The sequence below is a fragment of the Equus przewalskii genome, chromosome 11 (genome assembly GCF_037783145.1).
Source record: "Equus przewalskii isolate Varuska chromosome 11, EquPr2, whole genome shotgun sequence".
In the NCBI taxonomy this organism is placed as follows: domain Eukaryota; kingdom Metazoa; phylum Chordata; class Mammalia; order Perissodactyla; family Equidae; genus Equus; species Equus przewalskii.
The window spans coordinates 25,227,440-25,243,609 of NC_091841.1; the positions used below are offsets into that span (position 1 = coordinate 25,227,440).

The window sequence follows — 16,170 nt, forward strand, 5'->3', positions numbered from 1 at the left end:
CAGTTACTGCCTGTTGCCACTAGGTGGGGGTCAAGAGCCGTGTATGCTAAGCCCTCTGCCTTCAGCCAAGATGCCAGAGGCTGGAGCCGGGTGCTGGGCGGGTGAGGGGAGGAGCGCTTCCTCCTGTGAGCTCTCAGGGTTTTCTCCCTCTGCTCTTGTTATCTACTCTCCTGGGATGTTGGCTTGACGAGGCCATCCCCTGGGGAAAGCTTTCACCCTGGTAGAGGGCTTCCCTCCAGGCTGCAAGGGCCCTTGGGAGTCCCTGATGTTCCTGAGAATGAATGTCCGCTCCCCCATTCCTTCCCTCTAGGAGGCCTCCTGGGGTCCCAGATTACAGAACTCAGGGGAGGGAGTGAACATTTCTCATACTCCATTCCAGCTCCTCTGAGAGGGGTTCCAGCCTCTCCGCCCTCCGTCGTATGGCTGTGTGGATATATCTGACGTTTTTTGTGTTGTGTTTGGGTGTCCTCTGTTGGAGTATGGATGTTTTTTTCCTTTGTGTATTGGAGGGGAAGGATGTCTGAGAGACCTCACTCTGCCACGATGCTGACATCACTCTGCACTTTCTCCTGATAAGCTCATAAAATGGTTGTGCTGCCTCTGGACAATCCTTGGTCTCAAGAAAATTTTGTTTTAGGGCTATAACTTGCTTTAGAGAGCACGCATATATTCCACAGACTCAGGAAAAGTTAGGAAAAGACTCAGCTCAGGAAAAGTTAATCCAGACTGGTGCTGGAGAAACAAGAATCCTGAGGCCTGTGTAGTATGATGCAGGTTCCTCTTTCAATGTCATTCTGTTACTTTTGTAAGACAGCATCTCTGTCCCCATCTCGCAGCTGTGGGACAGCTGGCAGGACACAGGGAAGTCCCCAATGCTGCCCTCCTGCCTGGTGGATGGCTGGGAGTTTTCCTCTATGTGCATCCACCAGAATCACCATGTTCTGAAGGTGGTTGAGATCCGGGACGACAAGGACATAAGAGAAACAAGTGAGCTCTCAGGGCAGCCAGCCAACTGGATGCCCCACAGAGACGTTCTCCAGGGGAGAGACCCTGTGCTGCCCTGGGTGAGGGGACAGGTGCTCAGGGGAGCCACCTGCCAAGGTAACAGCAGTGCTGAGAGCACGTGGACCCCTCAACAGCCCCTCTCGCTGCAGAGAAAGGGCCAGTGTCCCAGCTCCTCGTGGCTGGGTCACCTGGAAACCTGCCAGAGTCAGCACCAGTCGCTCCCATTGGTCTCTCTGCAGGTTTTGGGGGGACGGCCTCCTAACCCCAGTCTGTTTCTATCTGCCCACCTCTGCCTGAAATTTGCCATATTGAATTCAGATTTTAGCATTTGCCTTCTCACATGACATTTACATTCAATCTCTTTTTGAGCCACTGGTATTTTAGTAAAAATGAGTCCTTTCATGGCTTTCAGCTGTCTGGTAGAACATGGAAGAAATGGGACTTCGGACGAGTAAGTCTTGGTGTGTGTTTGTGTGTGAGGGTGTGTGTAGCCTGGAACCAGGGTGGTGGGGAGGTGGGTGTGTCTGTGGCAGGTGGATTCTTTGAAATAAGTGATCAAGGTGGGAGTAGGGGAAGCAACAAGGTGTCAGGAAGGAGGGACGCTGAAGTGGGAGGTGGGGGACGTGAAGATGAAACCCACTACATATTTCCCAGGAGCCCCCTGCATCCTACACAGCATGAGGGCGAGTCCTGCTCTGGGAGCTTCAGGAGATGAGGGGGGCGGAGGGCTCTGTGGATTTCCTCGGGAGGGCTGGTGAGGAGTGAAGGCAGGAGGCCAGGTTTGTGGGGATCCCCTCTGCCTTTCCTCCTCAGGGCACGTGTTGGCCCCATCAGACTGCTCTCTACGCCCTCCCTGTCTGCTTTGCTCTCTGGGCAGCTCTAGCTGACCTCCTCCCTTTAGACTTTTCCAGAAAGGAGTCATGCTCAGTCCCTAGGCGCATTCTCCTGCTGCCTCAGAAACAAGAAGGACGGAGGCTGGGTTCCCCCAAAGACTCCCAGGTGCGGCCAGCTTCTACTCAGGAAACCACACCCAGGACAGCAGGCTGGCGCTGTGTCTGAAAGAAGCGGCTACCACAATGTCTTTATCTCTGATCACCGGATGTGTTTCAAATCAGCACACTGAATATTCAAACTGGTTTTTCCTTGGACAAATTAAGGACTCGATGATCAGCGTAACAGGGGCTAGAAAGGACCTCTCACTGGTGAAGTGGGTGCTGTTCACGGAAGGTGGACTAGCTACCGCATCTTAGACCCTCCCCGCCTTGTGGGAACCGAGTGTGAGAGAGAAGCCTGCAGACCGTTCTTTCGGAGCGGCACCTGAAGCTGATCTCTGGATGTGCCCGTGCCCTCCCTGTGGGATGCATTTCTGGTTACCTAAGACTGACTGTTCCCGCAACAGAATCCTGCGCTGAGTGAACCTTTCACACAAGATGGGGTCACAGCACCTAAAAGGACAGAGGCTTGTGTCTTCATTGAACTTTTAGAACAGGATGGATGAACGCTCTGTGCCTCCGTGGTGAACACGTGTTTAATAAATGCCTGTGTGCGTGACGTAATTTGGTGAGATTTGCTCTCATTATAAGCTGCAGGTGAGGCTTGGGGAAGTAGCTAAGGTGAGCTCACGCAAACGTTTCAGTGGTGACCATTATTCCCAAATGGAAACCCAAGAGCTGTGCGAGCCATGAGAGCTCAGGTGCATTTGCCGCAATGGGTGACAGGCTGTGGCTCAGAGAACCGGTTCTGCACCCACAGTGGACCCCTCACAGGTGCTGGCCCTCTTATCTTCACACCTTGGGCCCTCAGTGCAGACAGCCGGTCTCGCCAGGTGAGGGGTAGGTGCGAAGGGGACAGAGCCATCTTCCTTCTCTAACCGCTCCTGATGCCTCGTAATGAAATGGGCATTTGAGACATGAAAAGATAAATAAAAGGTTTGGGATCAAACATTTTATTATCCAAATAGTAGTGGTAGGTTGGGGGATGAGACCTTATGAGCGATGTGCGTTCCACCCTGTAATTCCAGCCATTGAATCTGCCCTGGGACAAGACCCAGGCTCCCAGCAGCTCTTGAGGGGCCAAAGACTGGTGCTGGCTCTGGCGCCTCCCCTGAGCCCCTGTAGCGGGTGTGTCACTCACACTGGGCTCACCCACAGTCCCCTCCAAGTGAAAGTGCCTCTGGTCAGGTTGGAACCATGTGACCCCGCCCCACTGGGCAGAGCTGATTGGCCTAGTGGGGGTCACCTGACCCTACGGCAGCAAATCCGTAGGCTTAGCTAGGATGTGGTGAGTCAAGCCAATCGGATTCTCTTGCCCACAGGCAGCAGGAACTGGACCTGGGAGAACCAGAGGCAGCTGGAGAGATGGAGCTGAGCTGATGCAGGAAGAGAAACCACAGGAGGGGATGTGGGATCAGAGACTTGGGGGTGGCTGAGTCACATTCATGGCCGGGAATCTTCCACACAATTCCAGGTGATGAGGCCCCAGTCCCTGGCAGGCCAATGGTCCTTGTTCTGTCCATCACAGTTCTGTCTCCTCCTGCCCCTCGCGTATCCTCACATCACATAAAGAACACAGCCCCACCAAGAGAAAACTAAGAAAAGCAGTGACTAGCTGGGACCCACCTCCGTGTAGCTGGGAAGGAGCCTGTATCAGTGAGCTCCAGCTGTGTGATATTGTGACTTATATAAGAAATATATACTTAGTCTTTATCCCGGATTCTGAGTTCCTAAAACCCTTGGAATTTCATAAGCGGTGAGAATGATAAAGGTGTCTTTTATGTTACTGAGGTGACTTTTGGAAAGCCCCTAGGTCACCTAAGGAACTGGTTGCCAGTGGAGCCAACCATGTGATTAGAGGGTTGGAACTTTCCATCCTGCTCCCTAACCTCCCTAAGCTTTATATGGTGGAGGATACACGAGGGGCAGGAGAGACAGAACTGTGATGGACAAGGAGGGGAGAAGGGCTGGAGATTGAGTTCAATCACCAATGGCCAATGATTTAACCAATCAGCCTATGTACTGAAGCCTCCTTAGAAACCCCAAATCCAGGGTCCAGAGATCTTCTGGGTGGATGAGCTGTGGAGATTTGGGGAGAGTGACACGCTCAGAGAACATGGAAGCTCCGTGCCCCTTCCCACGTACCCTGCCCTATGCATCTGCCCTATATCATCTTGTAAGACTGAACCCTGAAGCTGTGGAATTGACCTATCTCCCAGCAGCTGGAGTCAGAACTGAGTTGAACTGTAGGACACCCAGCTGGTGTTAGAGAATTGCTCGGTGGTGTGCGGAAAACACACACACACACACACAGACACTAGAATTTGGTATCAGAATTGGAGGCTGCCATAACAGCATACCACAGACTTGGTGACTTAAACAACAGACGTTTATTTCTCACAGTTCTGGACGCAGAAAATTCCAAGATCAAGATTTGGCTCCTGGTGAAGACCCTCTTCCTGGCTTGCAGATGGCTGCCTTCTCCCTGTGTCCTCACATGGAGAAGAGAGAGAGAGAGAGAGAGAGAGAGAGAGAGAGAGAAAGGGAGAGAGAGAGAGTGCAAGTGCACTCTGGTCTCTCCACTTCTTCTTATAAAGACACTAATCCCGTCATGGGGGCCCCATCCTCATGACCTAATGGTAATTATCCCCCAAAGGCCCCGCCTCCAGGTCCCATTGCATTGGGGGTTGGGGCTTCAACATGAATTTGGGGGGACACAAACGTTCAGTCCATACCAGAGCCCAACTGTGTCTTCAATAGAGTTCACGCTAGCCCGCATTTCCCCAAATAAAACCTTCCAGCACTTTTATTTAGCTCCATTAAAATAAATCTAAATGATCACAAAGAGTGAAATCAATAAACCAAACTCCATGCCTGCTGGCCAAGCCAGATTTCTCCATAAAACGGGCTGCTCTCAGGGCAATTCCTTGGCCTTATTGCTTTTCCCGCTTGCTTCTGGTCCTCAGGATCCCGATGAGGCCTGCGGCAGCCAGGCCTACCGCTAGGACGCCTGCTGTCACACCTACTGCCGTGACCATATCAGTGACCTGCAGCAGAAGAGAGGAGGGGTCACACTCAGCATCAGGCGTCTGACCACAGATACATACACCAAGAACCTTCATCTCAGGAACGACCCCTCTGGCCCTTGTTCTCTTCAACGGAACCAAAGAGTGAACAAATATGGGCAAGGAGGGCAGATCTCAAGAGGACAAGCCACCCAGGAAAGAGGGGAGGAGGTGCCCGGTGGGGAAAGAATGAGAGGAGGAAGGAGCTGTAGGTGTGAAATAGAGACTCGAATAGAGACTCGATCCCCCTGTGGGGATTTAAGGCATAATAACCCTTCAAGGAATGGCTGTGGAAATGACAGAGGGGCAGTGCCCGGATGTTCCAGGTCAGGGCTGGCCAACTGGGCACCTTGAAGCAAGTGTGAAGCTGAGAAATCAGCCCTGTGAATTCTCACTACCCAGGGTTTGAGGGCAGAGAGCGCGCCTGGATTGTTCTCGGAGTCCCAGGTACTCACTCAGCCCACCTCCAGGCAAAGGAGGCACTCAAGATTCGTCTGCTGAACAAATGTCTTCACTATGAGTAGCACTGAGGCTGTGCTTCTATGAAATAAGATGACCACACTTGTGATCTGATAGGAAAAGGGCTCTGATAAAGGAGGTGGTCACTCTGAAAAAAACACACGATGCAGTAGAGACATAAGGTTGATCCCTGAGCGTCAGTGTACTTGGCACAGCTGGTGGGAGCCTGTGGGCCCACCCTGCCCACATCACTGTGTCAGGGGACCAGCAAAGTCCACGAGAATGGCTGCTTTCCAGCTGTCAGCACTGGGCTGGGCACTTAACAGTCACCGTATTTTTCTTAATCTTCCCAACAGCCCTACTTATAACCGTAGTATATTCCCATTGTACAGAGGAGAAGACTGAGGATGGACAGTGTAAGGAACACAAAGCCACACAGCTGGCAAGTGACAGAGCCCAGAGCTGCCTGACATCCTAGCAGACACACTTAAGCCCTTCACAGCCAGGGAAGTGAAAAACTGTAAAGAATTGGTCAGTGTAAATGTGATTAGGCCAGTTGTGTCTGCTAGTTGGCAAATACGGAAGTTAGGATTCTACCCTCCCACGAGACAGGGGACGGGCTGGTCCTTCCTAATGACTACATTCAAGGGAATGGCTTCCAGGTCCCGGAGGGAGAGCTTCTGAGTTGTAGGAGATACACGTACACCTCACAGGGGCAGAGGCGGGATTCATAACTGTAAGCCCCTTTTAAGTAAAGGCTCTAAGACAGGGAGGTCATGGCCCCATCCTCAGACTTTGGCTGGAAGGAACAGTAAGTTCTCCTGGCAGCAGGAGCTTTTCCAGGCAGGAATTTAAGGGGAGCTGGGGTCACCCTAGGGATGTGGCCTCCTGTTGCTGGAAGCCCTGCTAGAGTTTGGTCGTCTCTAGCGCAGAAGTTCGGATGGAGTCGTTCTGTGCCGAGAGCTCTGCCCTTCTCACAAGTCCACTTTCTTACAGAGAAGGAGGCGGACAGAGGAGAGTCTAGACAGGCAGAGTCAGAAGAGGAGTGGAAATTAATTTCAAAAAATCTTAACTAAATTGGAGTGAGGAAGGCCTGTAGGGGGAGCTCTCATGCCCTGTCACGCATGTCACTTAGACCAAATAAGGGAAAAGATGGACAGGAAATAAAGCTGCTTTACTACTGAAGGAAGTGCAACAGCCCAGCCAGTAAGAAACGCCACAGCCCAGCCAATGAGAAACGCCACAGCTCAGCCAATGAGAAACGCCACAGCTCAGCCAATGAGAAACGCCACAGCTCAGCCAATGAGAAACGCCACAGCTCAGCCAATGAGAAACACCACAGCTCAGCCAATGAGAAACACCACAGCTCAGCCAATGAGAAGCTGTTGCCGCCCTGCACTCTTACTTTCCCCCCATGGACTTTCCTTTAGAAAGGCCCCTCCCCACGACGCCCCCCCCCCCCCCCCCCGCCTTTCTCTATAAAAGCAGCTCCTCTCCTTTCTTTTCCAGATTTGCCTGTGCTCTGCCGTAGCATGCACATCCTGAGTTACAGTTCTTTTGGCTTTTCCCGAGTAAACTCATTTTGAGATAAAATAACAGGCAAATTTTCTTTCTAAGTTGACAAAGCAGTGAGAGGGAGAAAGAAAGGTAAGCTAATGAGTTACCTACAGTGGAAGGAGTTCAGAAAGAGGGGCGGCAGGGCAAGGGGCACATTAACTGGATGAAAAGACCCGCCTCCCCTGAGTCCCTCCTACTGTCTCGACTTCTAACCCCTCAGAAGCACAGCAGAGGGCCAACCACCCTCGAAAAGCTGGGGTCTCCCACGTTGATCCTGGGGGCTTCAGCACAGCCTTTGGGCAAGCTTTTAGATGCATGATACGGCAGCTCAGCCCCAACCCCCCAGCCTGCCACCTCTCCCTACCAGAGGCAGGTCTACCCTCCCCAGCTAAAAGGAGGGGGACCCCATCAGCAGGGTGACTGCCCGGCACCCTGGAGCAGTTCCCACTGGGCCCCGGGGCCAGGAACGGTGCCTCAGCTAATAGCCCGGGCTCCATCCTGGGGTCCTCATTTCCAGCAGGGTGGTTCTCCTTGCCCACCTCCCCTTTCACCAGAGCCCTTCTCCTACCTTACAAAAGAAGCCTAACCTTCAGCCATCCTGCATCTACAGTGCATGGCCTAAGGTGTAAGCCTTCCTGGATGCCAGTAGGGATGATTCGGGAATGCTCTGCTCCCAAACAGACAGGACTTCAGGGAGAAATATGTCACCACAAACCCACCTCCTGGGAAGCTCCCTCTTATCCATCTAGTGTTTTAGATTCAAATTCTGAAGTCAGACAGTTGTCGTAAAAATATGCTTTAACATGTCTATTTGACAAAAATTTGTCACTTTTTTTTCTAAAAGAAATTAAGTTTGACTGATTGGTTTGACAATACTGCCTGGCTTGGCTATTTAAATTACATGCAGACATTTTTCATTAATTAAATGAGCTAAACGTGCAATTCCAAGGATATGAGAAAAATATGTACTTAAAGCATGTACACCATGTACAATGTATCAGAAATTCCATCCTTTGAAATATTTTGTATTTATGATTTTTTAAAATGCCTGACATCACCTAAACGTGGTTTTTCACATTAATTTAGACCAGGAGTCCATAAACTACGGCATGTGGGTCGAATCCAGCCTGTCGCTTGTCTTTGTGAAAATGCTTTTACTGGAGCGCGGTCTGGCCCTTCAGTTACGTATTGTCCAAGGCCGCTTTTGTGCTACAAAGCTACCACGGCAGAGCAGAGCGGCGAGACCATCTGGGCCACAGAGCCTCAAACGTTTACCATCCGGCCCTTCACAGAAAAAGTTTGCCTGACATGACCTGGGCTGTTCCTCCTCCCGGCTCACACTGTTCCCTCTGCCTACACTTCTCACTGCCCTATTCCCTGGTAATCTCCAGCTCATTTTCCAGTTTCAGATTAATCAAAAGAATAAAGTCAGACTCAGCTCAGGTGTCACCTCCTCTGTGAAGCCTTCCTTGCTCAGGGCCTTGGGAGCAGGACAGACCTGGGTTCAAATCCCACCGCTGCACAGTGGCAGTCGCGTCCTAGAGACTCAATACCTAATTGTCCAGTGAGTTTGGACAAGCTACTCAAGTGTTATGAGACTCAGTTTCCCCATCTCTAAAGCAGGCATAATAGCACCTGCCTCTGGGGCTGTGGGAAGGGTTCACCTCAGGGCCAGGCGGCCAGGGAGGGCTCGGCAACGGGGCTGACCATCATTCTGTGACTCAGGTCCTGGGCCATTGCCCCCTAACCGCACTGGTCAGCTGTGCCGACTTGCTGGTCTCCCCGCCCTCATCCCCACCGCAACTGTGACATCCTCAAGGACAGGGATTCTGTCTCTGCTGTTTTGTCTTGTTCATGCCCCTGTCTCCACCCCAGCACAGCCCATGCTGACACCCAGCCACTGTCAGCTGAGGGAACGGTCTGGGTCCAGGGGACGGGACACGGGCTGAGGACGCACCTGGTCGCTGCGGGAGACTCCGTAGCGCAGCTCGTTCACAAAGTGCTCGCAGTTCTCGCTGGTGAGCGAGTAGGGCCACACCTGCCCCACCAGCTCCTCCACCCGCTGGACGATTTTGTTGGAAGGCAGCGGCCGGTACTTGTCATCGTGTTTGTTATTGACCTGGTACTTGTCCCTCCCGGCCACGACACACAGCAGTTCCTTCTTCACTATGGCCTTCTCAGTCAGGGTGCACATGATGCTGGAGGCAGCAGCTCCCGCGATGTCATCTGTGGATTCACACAGAAGAAACAGGGAGTCCGACCTGGGCAGGCCCACAGGGGCTCAGAGCGGGCCCAGCAGGCTGCCCCAATGCCCTTGGCACCGTCAATAAGGATGAGCTGAGGAAGGGTCTGGCCATCCTGCCTGGCCTCAAGAATGAGTCAGACTCCAGCCTGGGTGACTCTGGAGAAGTCACCAGAAGTCCCTGGGCACTGGTTTCCTCATTTCTAAAGCAAAGGACATGAGTTGTTCTGAAGGACCACGTGACGTCCCCGACAGAGTCAGGTCAAGGCAGAGCCATGCAGGGCAAAGAGAGGAGGCAGAAGACACGCAGGTCCTCATCCCAGCTTCCCCTCGCTAGCCTGTAGCCTGGAAACCGTCACTGGGCCTCCCTGAGCCAGAGCCGTGGGGCCGGCAGGCGAGGGTGGCATTGGGAAATAGTAGGAAAGGAAGCCGCTGAGCAGGATGGAGGCCTGACCTGGGAATCCAGGGCCCAGGGTCAGCCCTGGCTCACTGCTGTGTGGCTCAGGCAAGTCCCTTCTCTTCTCACCCACTTTTACCATCTACAAATTAAATCGGGAGGGTGCACACTGTCCTAGATCTAAATTCTCCGATTCACTTCTAAAGGGGACCCTGGCCTGCTGCCTCACCCAGGGAAGCTGGAATGACACGGCGAAGTGATCCCCCCAGAACCCTCAGGTTGGGGCTATGGACCTGCTGGACGAGCCTGGCTCACAGAAAGCCTCTTGGTGTAATGTCAGTCTCTGAACAGTCAATTCATCTAATGACCAGCTTCTAAATTCATTTGTATGTGTATGTTGACACTTTAGTTCACTGGATTTTATTTTCTTTTCAAAGGGCATTTTAAAAAATGTCTCTGCCCCCGCTCATGCCAGCTGCAGGAGCAGGGATGGGGCGGGGAGACCCTCTGCCAAGGAAAACCAGAAAGGGCAGCCACAAAGAGAAGGGGACACTGGAGGAAACAAGAGAAACATAGGCATAAAAATATATCGTCAAGAATTTACTCTTTTTCATGAAGAAACACATTGTCTCCTCCATCTCTGCCCCTCAGGAGCCCTCAACCCCCGGTCTCTTCTTCTCAGCTTCTAATTTTCCCTTTTCTGCCCCTTAGTCTTCCATCTCTTTCCTTCATCCTCTCCCCGCCTCTCTCCCTTAGCTCCACCCCTCAGTCTCCCCCAATGCCCCCCTCTTTCCCCTTTTCCTCTCCCTTCCCATCCTTGCCCTCAGCCTCCCTCTGTCTGAGACGGGTTTCTTCCTTTCGCCAGCAGAGGGCGCCCTCCTAATTGCTGTGAGGAACTTGACAAGAGTGGCAATTTCTTGTGCCAAACATTCGCTTGCCATACCACCGACCCCATAATCCCAACCCTAGATGTTACCCAGAAGAGATGAAAACCTATGTTCAAATATATAAAACAAACCTATATGGGAATATTTATAGTGGCTCTAATAATTATGTCAAAAATCAAAAACCACCCAAACATCCTTGAGCTGGAAGTGGATAGACAGAGGGTGACCCACCCACACAGTGGGCTAGTACTCAGCAGCAAAAGGAACAAAGCACTGTCACGCGCCACAGTATGAACGACCCTCAGCTGCATTATGCTAAGTGACAGAAACTGGACACAAAAGGCAACATTCTGCATGATTCCATTCCTATGACAGTCTGGAAAAAGCAAAACCATAGGGGCAGAAAAAAGATCACAGGCTGCCAGGAGCTGAGGGTGTGGGACCTGGGGGTGCAGGGGTTGACAAGGGGCGTGGGGGAACTTCCGGTGGGGGTGGGGTGAGGGAGCTCTTCTTTATTTGTTTTGTGGTGATGGTTACGTGATCGTAAGCATTTGTCAGAACTCTTAGAACCGTATATGAAAAAGGGTAAAGTTTACTATTTGTAGATTATTCCTCAAAAAGCTGTTGGGGGGGTCATCAAGAAGACGTGACGGCCAGTGGACCCTTGAGCTGGACCTGGGCAATTGGAGGCTCCTCGCCCCCTCCCCTGTCTGTGGAACGTGCATCCCACTCACCTCCCCCGCTCTCCGAAGGTGTTCCGGGGATGCAGCGTTGAGAGGGAAATGTGGTGAGAAGACTATCTAGACCGGGCACGTGACTGAGCCCAGTGAAAGCCTCTATGTCAACTTTTAAGATGTGGCGGCAGGTGCAGAGATTTACTCATTTTGCAGCCACACAAGACAAGCCTCACGAGTAAGTGCCCTTCCTTATTGAACCGCCACCTACCAATCTGGAGTGGGGGAGTGGGGCTGCCTTTTTCTGCGGTCTCTCCCTGCCCTCCGAGGACGGAGGGCAAGTTTCAGATTACACCCGGGAAGCCCCTGAGTAGGTTGCATAGCAGCATTAGCCTAAGTGTTTAAGAACTGAATTTGAATATATATGCACGTGTGTATATATATGTGTGCATGTGTATATACATACACTCGCTGTACAGCTGCTATTAATGGTTGTAGACCATGTCACTATCTGCAGGTATCTATTGTATCTGGCCAGTTCCCTGCTATTGAATGGTTTCCAGCGTTTCTGCGTTTTCTTCCATGGCACGATGCTCCAGAAGGAAAGGGAGGTTGGTTCAGCCCACGGCCAAGCCCTGCGCCCGTCTCCCGCGCCCTCCTTCCTCTCATACCTCCGCAACCCCGGAGGTAGATTCTTCTCCCTGCTCGACAGAGGGCGCAGCTGAGCTCAGCGAGGTGAAGCCACGTGTGCGCCTCACACAGTCGATGAGCGGAGCCAGGGTTCCGAACTGGTTCTGTTTAACTGAGGGACCCACACTCCTTCCATCACACTGTGCAGCCAGCTGTCAGTTATTCGAAGGGAACAGCTGCTTCTTACTCTTGTCTGTCCCTCCAGAACAGCAAATGCATAGGAGATTGGACCCATGAAGGGTAGGTTCCCAGCCCAACCCTCCCGAGTGGGTTGGCTGGAACTAAACCCCGTTCTCTCAGGGGATAAAGGTCAACAGTCTCTCTCTCCAGGAGCTCACTGCTTCGGAAGAATTGCAGTTCGTACACCTTGCAGGAAAGAGCATGATTCACTCAGCAAATGGCTGCTAAGTGCCTACCATGGCAGGCACGGAAGTGAGAACAAGCACATAATTGTGCCGCTGTTCCCACTCTCCACCTCAACCCTCGTGCTTAAACAGAGGACCATCCTTACCTGCGAGAGCCAGGTGGACCACATAGCCTTCTCCCACGTAGATGGCCCAGTGCTTATAGCCAAAGCGAGAAATCTCAATCAGGTCTCCAAGTCTTAATCTCGGTTTTGTCTGCGAAAGAAAAACCAGAGACAGGCAGAGGTGAGTCCTCCCAGGGAACATTCTAGAACCTGACCTGCAAGGAGCCCCAGCCCAGCCTGCAGACTCCCTCCGTTCATCGCATGCAGGAATCAGGGAGGAGGGAGCCCTCCTCGCACAAGTGGGAGGCCCGTCCTTTACTGAGGCTGCTGGGCTGGAAATGAGCTCCTCAGAGGACAAGGAAGAGATGGAGAGGGTGTCCATGAGGGGCAGTGTGGGCGGGTGTGCAGCGTGGGAGTGTGGTGGAGTGGTGTGCGCAAGCTGGGTGTGAGCGAATCTTATGCACAGTGCATGTCTGTGCCAGCGAGTGAGTGTGTGATTCCCAGGAGTCCTAAAATACCCCATAAAGGGCCTCCCGCCTCCTACGGGGGCCTGCATGATGCTTGTCAGTTACAGAGCTCCAACACGCAAAGCCCAACATGCCAGACACAGTGCTCAACACGCGATCCATGTTATGCATCACTGCCTGAGTAAGAACTCTCATTACCCCACTTGACAGACGAGAAGACTGAATCTCAGGAAGATTAGGGAACTTGCCAAAGATCCTTCCCTAATGAGTAGAAGAGCAAGACTGAAACCAAGTCTGAAGATTACAATCCCAGAATGTCGCAGTCAAGCCTGCGGCCACTGAAGTCTGAGCTCCAGGCCAAGAGCCAGGCTGGGGCTCACGGGAAGTGGCAGGCATTGGTGGAGGGGCAGCGCCCTCTGGAGTTTACATGAGCAGGAGGTATGTTGACCCATCACACTCAGAGTGCAGATACGCCCTTGCCAAGGGAGTCCTCTCTCAGGAATGCTCTGAGGCCAGTGGGCATCCACCCTCCCCCTGACTCAGCTGAGCAGGGCCACACGGCTGGACCCTGACGGGGGACTGAGCTGCTGCTGGGAGGGGAGGATGCCAGCCGACCGGAAGTCTGGTGGGGAGACATGGCTGAGAGTAAGGCCTTTGACGCCAGGAGTCAAGAGTCAACTTGACCAAAAATGGGGATGGTGGAAGCTTTAATGCTAATAGTTTCAATTTGGGTTTTGATTTGTTTTTTGGGTTTTTTTAACAAGGAAAATGTATTCATGTGTTTATTTTGGAATTAAAGAAATTAGTTAAGAAAAAAAAAAGTAATGGCTGTGGAGTCAGACCCGCCTAGGTTTGAATGCCCTCTCTGCCTCTTGGGTGATAAAGTTGCGAGTAATTATTCCTACTTCACGGGGTTGTTAAGAAGATGAAATAAAAGCCTTTGGTAGGGTGTCAAGATGCAAGGATCACTCTGGAATGCGGCCATTATTGAACCGGAAGGAAGAAGGGACATATGGAAGAGGAATAAAGAGTTGGAGGGAAAAGGACACTGGTGCTATTGGGAGATGAGGGGGGATGAGAAGACCCTTGTGACAGCCCCCCACCATGGTCCCACACGGCTGTGAGCCATTTTCCTGCCCCTCCTTCCCCAGCTCATTCCACCTACCGAGGACAGTGTGGCTGAGGAGGGGGGCCTGGGCAGTGGGGCAGGGGCTGCCTTCTCTGAGCCCACCATCCCTGCCCCATCAGGACAACCCAGAGCAGCCCACCCCTTTCCTCATCTCTTTCCCCTTCCCCACCTGCCATCCCCAGGTAGCCGGGCCCTCAGGCCTCAGCACTACCCGTGCCCAGAGTTGCAGACCAACAAGAAAACCCCCCATATCACCACTAACAGAGTCATTGTTTTTCAAATAAAAGCTGAGTGGGAACTCACCGGAGCCATCCTTGTGTCAAGACTGCGTCTGTGTGTTGCCATCTGTATGTCCAGCCTTCTATTCCTTTTCAGTTTCGTTTTCCCTCTGTCCCTGCCCAGGCAGACAAATATTTAAAATTGTGAATCACAGGGGGCCAGCCCAATGGCGTGATGATTAAGTTCCTGCGTTCCCCAGGGTTGGCAGGTTCGGATCCAGGTGCGGACCCACACGCCACCGCTCATCAAGTCACGCTGCGGCGGCATCCCACATAAAAAATGGAGGAAGATTGGCAACGGATGTTAGCTCAGGGCCAATCTTTCTCACCTAAAAAAATAAGAACATGAATCACAATTATACTGTAATAAAATAAATAAATATGAATCAAAGTTCACATTAAAAATGTTCTATCTTCAAGTAGGGCCAGGGTACACGCCCAGTAGACAAGCAGGCCTGGAAATCAGTGAGAGAGAAGAGAAATAAGAGTTTGAATGTAGATTCAGAAGGATTTGGTGATGGTTGAGGTCAGGGGCGTGGTCAAAAATCACCAAGTCCCAGGTCAGGTCAGAGAGGAGAGGAACGAGTGAAGTCAGGTGGGTATGGGGGTGAGTCAGGATGGAGAGAGCAAGGCCAAAGTGGACGAGTTTCAAGAAGAAGGGAGGAGCTCCAAGGAGACCCGAAAACTGGAACTGACCATGACCAGAACTTACAAACGTTTCCACCAGCCTCAAAGTCCGTGGAACTAGGCAGAACATGTCATCAGAGGTGCATTCCCCCCGCACTGGAAACCGTGAGCCTGCTGGGCCAGGAATATGGCAAGAGACCACTCCACTTCCTCCCTCTTGCCCACAGTTCAGAAACACACATTCTAAACCCAGTGGAAACCCAAAGTCCGCTACTGCCTGGCTGTGGAGGGGGTGCTTCTTTAGACACCAGCGTGCTACCCCGCCCAAAGCCCCAAATAAGTATCTGACAGCCACTTACGGGCTGTAACATCCTGGGAAAACTGGGAAGGATGCCGTGGGTGGAAGTGACGATGGCGCTTAGCATCCTCACTGTGGGGCATGTGGGCCAGGAAGCGAGGACCAGTAACTTACCTTCTCTAGGCTCTTAAAAAAAGAGAGCTTTATGGTCAGGATACAGGTGGACTGGAACAAGACTGGACAACTAGTCAGTATTTAAGGCATCTCTGTAGACCAGCCACTCTCACAGCAATGCGGTCTTGCCCCAGTGGAGACTCAGCCTCTGTCAGCAGCTCCACTCCAGTTTCCTCTCGCTTCAGTGGGACAAAGAGAGAAGTACTCCCCTTCCTCCACTCTGCAGGAAGATAACGGGATTAGCTTAGCTTATGACCTCCTCCCCGTTGGCTGGAGCCCTTCGGGCTGGACCCCACTGGACACTGGACACCTACGAGTGGCTGGCTTGAGTCAGGTGATCTCAGTTGGTCCAGACAGTGCCATCCCCTTGAAACAACATCACAGCCCTGTTTCCTTGAGCAGGCAGACTTGGCTGGGCGCTGTCAGCTGAAAAGAATTTGGGTGGGGCTAGCACAGTGACTAACCGAGCTGTGCTGGTTGGGAAAGGAAGAAACATTACTGACCCCATTCTGGAGCTTGTAGCTTTTCCCCTAATCCAACCTGTTCAGGGTGTCAAAAAATCAAGTCCAAGAGCCACATGAAAGGGGAGTCATCAAAGCAAGGGCTGGTGGGCTGGGGATTCTGCTTGTCCCACTGCTTACTGTCCATGCAGCTGCTGGGCGGGAAAGGGGCCAGAGTGCTCCCAAGTGGGCAGAGTGGGCAGGGAGGGATGAGCCACATGAGCGAGGACCACAGCCTGGAATAGACATTTTTGCTCTTG

The 16,170-nt window shown here is 52.3% G+C and overlaps 1 protein-coding gene across 4 annotated transcripts; it reads right to left on the bottom strand.

The window, feature by feature from the left end:
* Positions 1 to 4,368: 4,368 nt before the first annotated feature.
* On the bottom strand, positions 4,369 to 15,853 carry LOC103543928 (phospholipase A and acyltransferase 2-like). Of its 4 annotated transcripts, XM_070565225.1 has the most exons (7): positions 15,725 to 15,838; positions 15,411 to 15,630; positions 14,337 to 14,427; positions 13,103 to 13,165; positions 12,480 to 12,588; positions 9,036 to 9,304; positions 4,369 to 5,044 (listed from the first exon to the last, which is right to left on the bottom strand). In XM_070565225.1, exons 3-7 carry the CDS (start codon positions 14,376 to 14,378, stop codon positions 4,931 to 4,933), a joined length of 597 nt encoding a protein of 198 aa, XP_070421326.1. In that variant the 5' UTR covers positions 14,379 to 14,427; positions 15,411 to 15,630; positions 15,725 to 15,838; the 3' UTR covers positions 4,369 to 4,930. The 4 variants fall into 4 exon arrangements, with proteins under 4 accessions (XP_070421326.1, XP_070421328.1, XP_070421325.1 ...); XM_070565227.1 differs by lacking the exon at positions 13,103 to 13,165 and having other exon boundaries at positions 15,725 to 15,853; XM_070565224.1 differs by lacking the exons at positions 15,411 to 15,630; positions 15,725 to 15,838 and adding an exon at positions 15,024 to 15,153.
* Positions 15,854 to 16,170: the final 317 nt, after the last annotated feature.